This window comes from Alosa sapidissima, chromosome 13 (assembly GCF_018492685.1).
Source record: "Alosa sapidissima isolate fAloSap1 chromosome 13, fAloSap1.pri, whole genome shotgun sequence".
Classification (NCBI taxonomy): domain Eukaryota; kingdom Metazoa; phylum Chordata; class Actinopteri; order Clupeiformes; family Clupeidae; genus Alosa; species Alosa sapidissima.
In genome coordinates this window covers 20,077,880-20,090,352 of record NC_055969.1, presented here as the reverse complement: position 1 = coordinate 20,090,352, position 12,473 = coordinate 20,077,880, and the positions used below count along the sequence as shown (strand labels likewise).

General features: G+C 45.6%; 1 protein-coding gene across 4 annotated transcripts in view; it reads left to right on the top strand.

The window, feature by feature from the left end:
* The window catches only part of fcho2 (FCH and mu domain containing endocytic adaptor 2), a 65,316-nt gene extending 58,883 nt beyond the window's left edge, over positions 1-6,433 (top strand). For 3 of the 4 annotated variants that reach the window (XM_042058679.1, XM_042058680.1, XM_042058681.1), the window contains 5 exons: positions 95-227; positions 751-950; positions 1,896-1,960; positions 2,066-2,230; positions 2,483-6,433. In XM_042058679.1, the coding sequence (XP_041914613.1) occupies positions 95-227; positions 751-950; positions 1,896-1,960; positions 2,066-2,230; positions 2,483-2,505 (586 nt within the window). In that variant the 3' untranslated portion in view covers positions 2,506-6,433. The remainder of the gene's footprint in view (positions 1-94; positions 228-750; positions 951-1,895; positions 1,961-2,065; positions 2,231-2,482) is intronic. The other variant, XR_006021407.1, reaches the window with a different exon arrangement.
* Positions 6,434-12,473: the final 6,040 nt, after the last annotated feature.

Genomic DNA, 12,473 nt, shown 5'->3' with positions numbered 1-12,473 from the left:
TGTGTGTGTGTGTGTGTGTCTGTGTGTCTGTGTGTCTGTGTGTGTGTGCGTGTACACACCTGACTGGTTTGTGTGTGTGTGTGTGTGCGTACAGTGATGCATCCCAGAGTGACCCCGACACGAAGGACTTCTGGATGAACATGCAGGCGCTCACTGCCTACCTGCGCAAGACGGCCGAACAGAACCCCTCAGCGTCCTACTACAATGTGGACATCCTCAAGTACCAGGTTAGCGCCTCACACACACACACACACACACACACACACACACACACACACACACACAGAGCCAAGCATACCCACTATCCTACTATACCTTTATATACCTATAGTTACTATAATCTGGATATCTTTAAGTACTTGTTAGCACCAGACACACACACACACACACACACACACACACACTCATATATATATACACACATACACACACACACACACACTCGTATACAGTATATACACACATACACACTCGTACATACACACACGCGTATTTCCTTTGTCTCTCTCTCTGTGCCTCCTTTTCCTCTTTGCCCCTTTATCCCTCTAACCATTTGACCTTTTGACCTTTTGACCTTTTGTTTGCCACTGTTGCTCACTGTTAGCCATTACTCCTGCAGCTATTAGACCTGACTTACAATTACATCAACCAGACATATAGCAGAGCAGACGCGACCTGACCTAATGTGTGACCTTTGACCCGGCCCCTGTGGTCTGACCTGATCCTCCCCCGTCTCTCTTGTCTGCTCAGGTGAACGCTAACGGGATCCAGTCGACCCCCCTGAACCTGGCGGTGTACTGGAAGTGCACCCCGGTCACCACGGACCTGCGCGTGGACTACCGCTACAACCCTGAGGCCATGGGGCACCCGGGCACGCTCGGCAACGTCCAGGTCCTGGTGCCCGTCGATGGAGGTGTCACCAACATGCAGTCACTGCCTGCGGCCATCTGGTACGATCTGCACGGCCACACACATACACACACACACACACACACACACAGAGGCACCACATTACAGCACACACACAGGCATTACAGCAGACACAGAGATATAGAAAGGCATTCTATTTTATTTCATTATTTCGTATTTAATTTACTTATACTTTTTAGTTATTTTACATGCCTACTGATAGTGAAGAGTATTATTGGTTAATAATGAGGGAACACCTCTTAATCATTAGTCATATTTAGTAACATAAATAAATAATATTTTTTAAAGAAATAATTAAGAATTTAAGAAATAATTAGTTTTTTTTTTCTTCATATTTTATTTTATATTCCTTTATTGTATAAAGTCCTCTGATAGGCCCCTATATCTCACAGGCTTCCATGTGGGAATGACATCATCATATAGTAACAAGAGAATATGTTTTGTGTCAGTATTATTTTGTAAGGAAGAAGGAAAGAAAAGGCCTACTTACATAAAAGAACATAAAAGAACAGTTTTAATTGAGCATCTCAAATCCATAGACATGTTTTGGCCTAGTGCCTTGTTGACCCACAGAGTCTTGGCATCTTTAGACCTCTGACTAGAGATTAGAATAAGATAATATGCAGCCTGTTCCTTTACTGCTGAGCGTCAGTGTTGCATCAGTCCTGTGTAAGACTTCTATCGCAATAACTCGTCAACAGTAATCAGTGGAGACACATGTTTAACAGATATTCGTTAAACTTTCAAAATACTTGTCAACTCAACCAAACTCACAGAGAGCTGTCAACTCGCCCTCAGCTAATCCTCACAGAAGTTACTTGGCCCTAATCCCTAAATCCCGAGTCTGTTTTGTCAACACTGTCAACAGATGTTTTTGTTTGATTGTTTATGATGATCCATCCAAATAAAATGTGGGGTTGGACTCTGATGTCCGCGTTGATTTCTCTCTGGTTCTCTCCAAACAGGAATGCGGAACAGAATAAGTCGCTATGGAAACTGGGAGATATCTCGGAGAAGTCAGAGGATGAAGGTTAGTTTGGAGCTTCACACCCTGCTGGGACAGACACAATGCTCTTATAAGGCACTCTGAGCTGTTGACTAATGGCCTGTCGTGTGCGTGTGTGTGTGTGTCCAGGGTCAGGCTCTCTGAGGGCGAAGTTTGAGCTGTCGGACGGTCCGTCCACCCCGGCGACTCTGGCAGTGCAATTCTTCAGTGAGGGCAGCACACTGTCCGGCGCAGACCTGGAGCTGCTGGGGGCGGGCTACCGGCTCTCCCTCAACAAGAAGAGGTTTGCCACAGGTGAGCGCTGTGTGTGTGTGTGTGTGTGTGTGTGTGTGTGTGTGTGTGTGTGTGTGTGTGTGTGTGTGCGCGCGTTCGTTCAGTGGCATATGTCTGGGAATGCAGCATCAGACAAATTTGAATCTTGTTGATTATTTGATCTTATCTGTGAATCCAAGTAAAAGCATTTCAAGAATTTGTGTGTGTGTGTGTGTGTGTGTGTGTGTGTGTGTGTGTGTGTGTGTGTGTGTGCGTGTACGCGCTTTCCAACAGGGCGCTACATGGCGGACTGCTGAGGGGACGTCGGAGATGCACCCATGAAATCAGACAGCCTCTCGGAGTTTTTTTTTTTTTCTCTACTTTTTCTGTCCATCGTCATCATCCTGTCTTTGTGGGAGGGGAGCATTGGACCTTACACCCCCCCCCCCCTTTCCCCCCACCCTCAGAACCCTCTCAAACACTTTTACCCCCATACCCCCCTGTTACCCCAACCCCCACTCTCCCATATGCCCCTTGTCTTGGGCACAGAGAAGGTTAGAGGCACTGATCCCTGTGGAGGCTGTCTGCGGAAGCAAGAGGAGATAAAGCATTAAAGAAAAGATAGAATGTCAGGAAATTTTAATAATTCAAAAACAAAAGAGAAAAAAATCTTTAATACTTTCTGTGATCTACTTGGGCTTTTATAAAGTCAAAATGGTAGGGCTTGTTTTGATATGTATAGTTAACAAATAAGTGTAATATGAATCAATGTAAATGTACTGCATATCGTTGAAAAGAAAGCAAACAAAAAAAAAAAAAAATACTGCACTAACAATCGTTCCGGCCATTTTGATAGAAAATGTTTGTTTCTGTTTGTGTCTATGAAAATTGAGTTTCACAGGACCTGGTGAGGTGAATTTATAAACAGGACAGGATTTAAATCATGTTTCTTAAACAAACACCACTTTGTGCTCTTTCGATACATGTGTTTGCTACTTCCTGTCTTTGGAAAAGCCTCTTCCTGTTTTGTCTATGACTGTTTCCCATGGCCACAGTCTTTCATAGAACACACCAGAGGTGCATTGTCATGGAAACTAAAGAGGGCTTGCAGCGCATAGCTGCACCTATCAGAATCTAATGAACTACAGAACTTTTTGTTTGTTTGTTTGTTTTGTCTGTTTTTCTTCATATCTCTCTTGTGTCATCACCACCCACCACCATGTGCAATGCAGGTAGAAGCTTTGGGCAGTGAACTGGGTTTCTCCAGTGAAGGGCTCTCACCCGATAGCAACGGACCCGGGCCACATAAGGCCCACGTTTGGTCCAGCTGTGGCCCAGTTCTGTAGTTGCCATCTGGGTCGTGTCAGTACAAGACCAAGCAAAAACAACCCACATCACTGACCCCAGTGCCTCTTTTCTACACCTACAACACTTTTTGATAAAGACCCCCTTTCTACGCTACACCTTTTATACAGCTAAGCACAGCAGAGAAAGAAGCACATTAATTTTCTCTTTTTGTTTTCTTTTTTCCAACCTGTCTTTCTGCCATTTCCCCCTCTGTGTCGCTCTGTCTTTGCTTCTTTGATGTGCAAGTACCCTGTTCGTATTTTCTTGGATGTTGAAGGGAAAATGTTGACTCCTGTCTTTGTTCTGAACAGTACATACTGTCACAAACAGTTGTGCTATTCTTCTGATTTACCTAGAACCCCTTTCACCACAGGGGCTGTCTTGTGTTTCCTGTGCTGGAGTTGTGTGTTAGGTGCTAGGGCCACTTAGGTTGGCCTCTGATCATTTCACCGTTCTCCAAGTCCCAAGTGCCAAGACACAGAGACTCGCTCTGTGAACACCTGAGCTCACTCACCTGCGCCCACCTGATACACCTCCCCATCCTTAACTCACTGGGTCACTCTTGAAAAGGAACGATGAGAAGATGAAGGAGAGAGAGTGAGAGAGAGATATAGAAAAGAGAGGAGGAGGATAATGAAAGGAAGCTGCAAAAAGACAGCTCCAACGCAAAGAGAGAAGCTTTGATGTGAATGCTTGTATCAGAAATGGATGGACGGAAACACTTGTACATATAGCCGTGTACTGTAACAGTTGAACACCCCCATAGCCTTTTTGTAGACAGAAAAACAACAGAAAAACTAAAGCACCAGCAACCCTTAAATCTGTAATGTGGAGCAATGAAGCCGTTCACACCAGGAATGATAACTATAGCTATGACAACTATAACTATAACGCTAAAAGCGTCCACACTGGCTAATGATAAGATGAATATAATGGCTAAAATTTGATGGATTCTGATTGGCTGTCAGCTTTTATTGTTCTCAAAATTGCTTTGAAAGTGATCCCCAACGATATCGTTCTTCATGTCATTATAGTTATAGCTTATGTGTGGACGTCGTCATTCATATGAGCTAGAATGATATTTGTTTATAGTTATCGTTATAGTTCTCGATCTTGGTGTGAACGGCCCTTAAGAGAGAAGGAGAGAGACTCAGCTGAGACTCCTCAGTCAGCTGTTTGGGAAAAGACCAACCAACCTTGTGGACTATTTCAGAAGACAAGACAAAAAATAGCACCACTGAAATCAGTGCCTTTAATCTACATTTTTAAAAAAATTGTTTACGTAACACACCTCTTGAAGTCCTCAGCTGAAATCTGGGAGAAGCATATCGGCTGGTTATCATGATAGCTTCTAGCCTTCTTTGGAAGACAACACTGGCTCTATACCTGGACTTGAGTCGAGTGCTTTCCCCTGTGTGTTTGGGACAACTTGGTGAACAGAGTCACTGCAGAGGACCTGCTAGAGTGCGATAGGCACTATCCCATAATTCCTGGCTGATTCAAGACCCTGCGGAGGATCCCGCTCCTCCTCAGAGCTGTGTCCCAGTCTCAGGCCTGGTCTGTTGCGGAGCCTGTTGTTGGTCTTGTCTGGAGTCCGTCTGTAATGTAGCATTGGTGTTGGTTGGTCACCAGCAGAACCTGAAGTGGTCAACTCTGCCTTTAGCAGAACCAGTATGGTCGGTCCTAAACTGGGGCGGCCATCTTGCCTTATCCTCATGCGAGGACCTCCTTCCTAAGAGCTTCCCAGACCTTGTGCCACAACTGAAATTGGGAGTAGCTTTGTGAATTATGTGATTAGTGCACACACACACACACACACACACACACTCTCACACACACACACACACACATACTCAGTCACTCATACATTGAGTATTTATGTTGACACACACAAATGCATGGGAAAGTCAGCTTTTTTGAAGGTTTTCTAGCTTTTTGCCATTGTCGAATGTGGATGGTTGGGAAAAGCGTGGGGTGGCGGGTAGCCTACATTGTATGGATAATCCAGCAAGCCTTTATTCTTGAAAGGAGGTTAGAATCTCCTCTTTTAACAGTTAAATATTCCCAAGGACCCCTTTGTTTAGCCCATGTTGTAGTGAAAATGAGAAGTGAATGGATTGAACTCACACCATGGTTTTGTTGTAGTAAAAATGAGAAGGAAATCGATGAGAAGTTGAACTCACGACACTGCTGTGCTGGTTCCAGGGCATCTGCAACTGTCCCTGTGGTTCTGTTGGTCCCGTTTTAATGGGAGCTTTTAAAGATGTCCCAGACTGATGGGTTTTTAAAGTGTCTGCGTTTCAGTCTGAGTGGAGGCAATGCTGGCCCACAGAAGGATTTGGTGGTGAGCGGGTTTGTGTCAGTCAGTCAGCTGGTGTGTGTGTGTGTGTGTGTGTGAGACACTGAGCTGAGACTGATATCAGCTGTGTGTGTGTGTGTGAGAGAGAGAGAATGTGACTGCGGATAGCTGAGATGTGCGATCTGTACAGGATCAGGGTCAGGTGATGTCCAGATGCTTCCAGCGACGTCGTTTCTCCCTGTGTGTCGTACACAATCCCCACACACAACGGAATATATGTGCAGTGTGTGTTTCGCAAGCTGGTTCTTGCTGACACACATCTCCAGTGAAAACTCTTTTTTCTTTTTGATTTTTCTTTTCTTGTAAATCACTCACTCTGTCGCTGTTGCGGTATCCCTCTCTCTCTCGTCTGGTTTTGTCTCTCCTGGTTTTTATGTTTGTTAAAGAGCGAAAAGCGAAAAAAAAAGACAACCTGTATAAATGAATTTTTGTTCTCTTGTACATTTTTACAAATATATCTGCCACTTTTTGTCTTCACTTTGATTTCATTTTGTCTGTAATAAATGTGTAATATATAAATATATACAAATTTAAAATTACATCATAACAGTGTCACCTCATTATTTCATTTGTTCATAACTATGAGTGATTTTGTGGTTGAAATTAATTGATAGCTGCCTTATTATTTCCATGTTTCATATTCTTGATGTCTTGATGCTAGCAGGATGCTTGGAAGGTTAAAATAATAATAATTCTAATAATTTTGTGGACATTGAAGCACAGTCATATGAACACACACACATTCTTGCATAACTTGCTTTTTAAGGACAAAAGTTGGGCCTGCTGTTGTGGTGCCCATGACCTGAGAGGCACAGGCAACACATACACACACACACACACACACACATCCCTCTGTCCCTGCCCATGCACACTGCAGAGAACACAACATACAGGCTCATTAAGAGAGAGTGCAGCTCCTCGGTCAGTCTTCAGCCCATTTTTTCCCCTTAAAAAACCTTTTACTGTGTGGAGATTTTACCTACTGACCCTTGGAGGACCTCGTTTCGTGTTTCTGACTGACTGAGGTCTTCTGAACGGCCACAGTTGGCCTCTCCGTCTCTGCACATGCTAACACGCTGCCCAGCAGGTGAAGTTAAGCTTCTAATGTATTTGTTTTACCCCTATTTGTGATTTAAAACTGAAACAAAACAGGGCATTTTAGATGTTATTGTTTTTGTAGCGCAGCTGCACAATTTAGTGGTTGATTTATCCATGTTTTTTTTTTCTTTTCTAACAAACAAGAGTACTGATATTTTTGCTTGAATTACTTAGACAGCTCTCTCTTGGATTACTTAGACATCTCTCTTCTCTTTTGTCTCTCTTTCTGTCTTCTCTCTCTCTCTCTCTGTAATTCCATGTGAATTCACAGTAGAGGGAGATCAGTTGCATTGAGGCAGCACGCTATCTCGGCTTCTTTCGCCAACACTTCTGTGGCCAACGCTGCAGTAGTTCTCACTAGCCCCTACAGACCTCCTCCCTGACTGACCAAAGGCGGGTGGGTCGGGGGGGGGTTTGGTATGGAATCATTTCAAACAGACTGTACACTTTTCGCTCTGAGGTCTGGGAGGTTAGCATGCGATTGAGTGAGCACTGTGTAGCTTTCTTCTCTGCCTGCTTGTCACGGCCCTGTTTGCTTAGGGACTCCGAGGGACGGTTGGAGAGAGTTACTGGAGAGCGACATCACTTCTGTTTACGGTCCATTTGGTGCTGCCGCCGCCTCCCCTCCTGCCGGCCCAATCTCCCCCACTCACATGAGCAGAACCATCTGAACAAACAGACCAGCTCTATGGCTGCTGCAGAAGACACGAGGTTACACTCTGTCTGCTTGTTCTTTCACTCTTCTGTGCCTTTTATTAATGAATGACATTTTTTGTTTTATTTGTATTTATTTATATTTTGTGTCCTAAATAAAACTCGGCTATGCTGTCAGTGTGTCTTCTGTGGTCACGTCAGACACAAGACACAAGTGAAGGTTTGCCAGCAGAAAGCTTCTCCTTTGTTGCCCCCCCCCCCCCCCTTCTTTCGCTGCACCATCTTACCTTCCTTGTGGCGATTCCTCTGATTTCTTCGTACACTTTCGGTCACTTCCCCTCCTGTCCTACAGTTTGCCTTTGCAGGTGGGTAAATGCCACCACTGCCTACCTCTTCTGTACCTTTCTCTTATTGGTCATATTTCATGGTTTGGTTTAGGGATTTGAAAGGGTACAGCTGCCAGACTTAATCTATGATTGTTGTTGTTGTTGTTGTTGGTATTGTTGTTATTTGAGGGAAACAGATTTTAAACATGTTATACTAATAGTGTTAGGCCAATATATTTATACTATGTTGTCTAAGGATTGCAATCTGTTTTTATAGTTTTACATTTATTTTCTAAACATTTAATTAAGGTTGCCTGTAGGCATCCCCAAAGGTTTTTTTGAAGACCCAACGTTAACTGGCTTTATTCATCACGTGTGATGAGTTAAATGAAACGGAATGAATAGATATAATTACCTTTCAACTCTACTCAAATAACTAGACATTCAACATAGTCCAACTGGATTATCAAATTAGGAGCATTCCTGAATTAGTCAGTAGCATATAATTACAATGGATTATCAGTTTTAAGAAAGGAATTGCATGTCTGTGACTACAAAAAATAGATGTTGTGCTTGGGTGTGTAAACTTTATAAATGCCACCCTCTGTAGTAGCTGCTATGTATAGAACGTGTTACAAAGATGATGTCACAGGACATCTTTGAAACTGTTATTGTGACATCACAAAGACGCCTTGCAAACATCTTGACGATGCTTGTTGTTCTTCTCATGATGACGCTTGGCCATACGTTAGCGATGTGCATTTAAGTACCAAGGCCAACAATTAAATCATGTTTTCATAAAGCCACGCTAAACCCTAGTGGAGTGTGTGTATTTGTGTGTGTGTGGCATCTCTCCAACCCATTTACGGGTTGGCATTGATACAATTGGCCATCTGCCGACATGTATTAGAGCGACGGCTCGTCCTGATTGGCTGTCTTGAGTGACACGGCAGCTGCAGAAGCTTGGGCAGCAGAGACCAGCTCCTCTGAGGCGACGTCTGACTTCTCCCTCTCCCACCATCACTCCATCATTCTCTTCTCCTTCTCCCTCTCTGACCATCACTCCATCATTCTCGTCTCCTTCTCCCTCTCTGACCATCACTCCATCATTCTCGTCTTCTCTATCCCTGTATCACTCATTCTATTCTTCTTCTTTCTCTTTGTTGTTTGCTTTATTTTCATGTTTCTCTGTTTGTCTGTATCCCCTTTACTTTCCCTCATCATCATTCTTTTGCCTCCTGTGTGTCTGTGTGTGTCTGTGTGCGTGTGTGCGTGTGTGTCTGTGTGCGTGTGTGTCTGTGTGCGTGTGTGTCTGTGTGCGTGTGTGTCTGTGTGTGTGTGCGTGTGCGTGTGTGTCTGTGTGCGTGTGTGTGTGTGTATTATAGACGTGTATTATAGTCGTGTGAATAATCTTGCGTGTCCTGCGGTGGTGATAGCGTTCCCCGTGTTCTAGTAGAGCTGGCGAGCGAAGCCATGGTTCAGCAGAAAGCCGTGAGGAGAGGGGAGAGGCGAGAGACGAGCGAAGCGAGAGAGCAAGAGAGGGAGAGAACGAGAGCATGGCCTTCCGTGCTGGGTGAACTGAGGCACGTCATCGGTGATTTATCAGCAGGCCGGTGGGGGGCGGGGGGCGAATGGGTGGGGGGGGGTTGATGGGGGGGGTCATTGGGGAATTACCACACATTAACTCCCATGATGCTCTTGGACCCACCCTTCCCCCAGGTTCTGCCTAGCCCGACCCCTCCCACACACACACATCCACACACACAACCCCCCACCCCCATGAGCCAGGAAGGAGTACTGTGTGTGTGTGTGTGTGTGTGTGTGTGTGTGTGTCAGGTCGCAGTAGCCCCGCAGTCTGCTGCTCTTTAAGGCTAATGTGGCTCTCACATGAATGCGGGACTCCAGGTAAATGTCTCCGTGTTTGGATCACACACGCGCACCCCGAGGCCCTCCGCAGTACAGAAGGACAGAAGGCCATTACCAAACATGAGGGAGAAAAAAAAGACATGGTTACATACAGAGAGCTTTATTTCCTGGCGTGTGTGTGTGTGCGTCTGTGCATTATATGCTTTGATGAATTGGACCAGTTGACATGCATTAGACCAATTATTCTGGTTCTCTGCTTCTCTCTGTCACACACACACACACACACACACACACACACACACACTCACACACACATACATTCCTGCAGGTATGGTGTGTTTAGGGTTTGTACTCTCGAAAAGAAGTGTTGGAACAATGAGATCAACACTCAGCCGTCGCCCGTGGCTCTCAAGTGACACTTCTGCAGTGACAATGTCAGACGACATCAAACGCCACGTCTCTTTCCTAAAAGCCCTCGCTCAGACCCGACCGTGAGATGATTGGCAGGCCAGAGCAGGATGGCCCAGGCACTGTCTGGGGGGGGGGGGGGGGGTTTCGCCGCTCACTGTTCTGAAATGATTGGCTGATGAGTGAGTGGTCATGGTTATTATGCAGCACTGATTGGTTGAGCAGTGGCTTGGGGGTGAGGCCAGAGTATGATTTCATTAGGTGGGGCTCAGTGAATTGCTCTGATGAACTGGAAGACCGAGAGAGAGAGATGAAAGGAGAGAGAAAGAGGGACACAGGAAGAGAAGGAAAAGAGCGTGCCACAGTGAACCGATAAAAGCAACCACCCCCCCCCCCCTCTCTCCCCACATGCACACAAACACACACACACATCCCCCCCTCCATCCTTGGCTTTCGATGATGGCAGGCAGGACGCCCCATGAAGGTTAGCGTGCAACCCAGGTCTTTGTGCAGTACTGAACTCTCAGCATGGAGATGGGGCAGAAGGGGAGGGTGTGTGTGTGTGTGTGCATGTGATGTGTGTGCATGTGATGTGTGTGTGTGAGGGAGAGAGATATGTGTGTGCACATGAATTTATGTGTGTGTGTGAATGTGTGTACATGTTTAAGTTGATGTGTGTGTGTGTGTGTGTGTGTGACTGAATATACATGTTTATAACTGCTTTGTTTACCAAAGTGATTGCGTGTGTGTGTGTGTGTAGGTCTGGCTGTAGTATTGAAATGGGACCATCGCCCTCACGCTCACCGCCACCTCTCTGTGAGCCCTTCCTCAGGGGTACTGCTTTGCTTCTTTTATTTATTATTTTTTTTTATTAATTTATTTATTTGTTCCAGCTCACATGAAACCGCCGCCCACCAGGAAGCGCTTTATGTGGTCGTCATGGTCCCCATTAAAGAGGAGAGACCAAGGAGCTTCTCCTGGGGCTCTTGTCTTTGTCTTCAAGAATAAGAATATGGCATCTGGGCGCAGGGATCTTTTTTCAGCCAAGATTTTGGTCAAGAGGACTAATGAGCACAAACACAGAGGAAATGGGAACCAGGAGAAATGAGAACCGGGATAAAGAGGAGAGTCAGAGTAGGAGTGGAATATCAGAGTGAGAGGGGTGGGGGGGGGGGGGGGGCTGTTACCTTTGACACGATGAATCATCGGTCCCAGGAGGACAGAGCCAACCCAACTCAGCACATCATTTCAGTGCAGTTGAGAAAGCAGACACACACACACACACACACACACACGCACACATACATACATACATAAGAATACACACATACATACGTCATGCAAACACAAACACAGACACGCTTGCGGTAAACTCACCCCAGCCATCCAGTGAAAAAAAGCACACTCCAGTAAACAAACATTCATTGCCCTGATCACTCACTCACACACACACACACACACACACACACACAAACACTGATTCCACCACCACCACTCAAAGCTCCCTATCTGTGAACGCACACATGCACTGACACACACTGCGGAAATGTTCCCATCATAAATATTTGGACTTGGTCTTAATTGAAAGAGTCTGTCCGACTCCACCGCTGGATTGTTCATTTAAACACACTCTCTGTGGCGTCCATTTCCTTCACATATCCCTCGGTGCCGTCTTTCCGACAGGACGGGGTCAGTCAGAACAAAACTGCTCTTGGTATATTGGTAGTCGGCACAGCACTGCCCTCTAGAACAGTGGGCACAGCTCTGTGTTCTAGAATAGTGGCCACAGCTTGATGCTCCAGAATAGAACAGTGGACACAGCATGATACTCTAGAACAGTGGACAAAGCTTAATGCTCTTGAACAGAGGGCAAAGCTTTATTTTCTAGAACAGTGGGCACACAGCTGGATGCTTTAGAACAGTGAGCAGAGCGTGATGTATTAGAACAGTGGGCAAAGCCTGATGCTCTTGAACAGAGGGCAAAACTTTATGCTCTAGAACAGTGGGTACAGCTGGTGCTTTAGAACAGTGGGCACAGCTGGTGCTCTAGAACAGTGGGCACAGGTTGATCCGCTAGAACAATGGCCACAGCTTGATGCTCTAGAACTAATGGCGCAGCTTGATGCTCTAGAGCAGTCAGCACAGCGTGGTGTTTTAGAACAGTCGGCACAGCTCTGTGGAACACAAAGTACCAGCAGGCACTGCGTATCCTGGCTTGGCCCCAAAG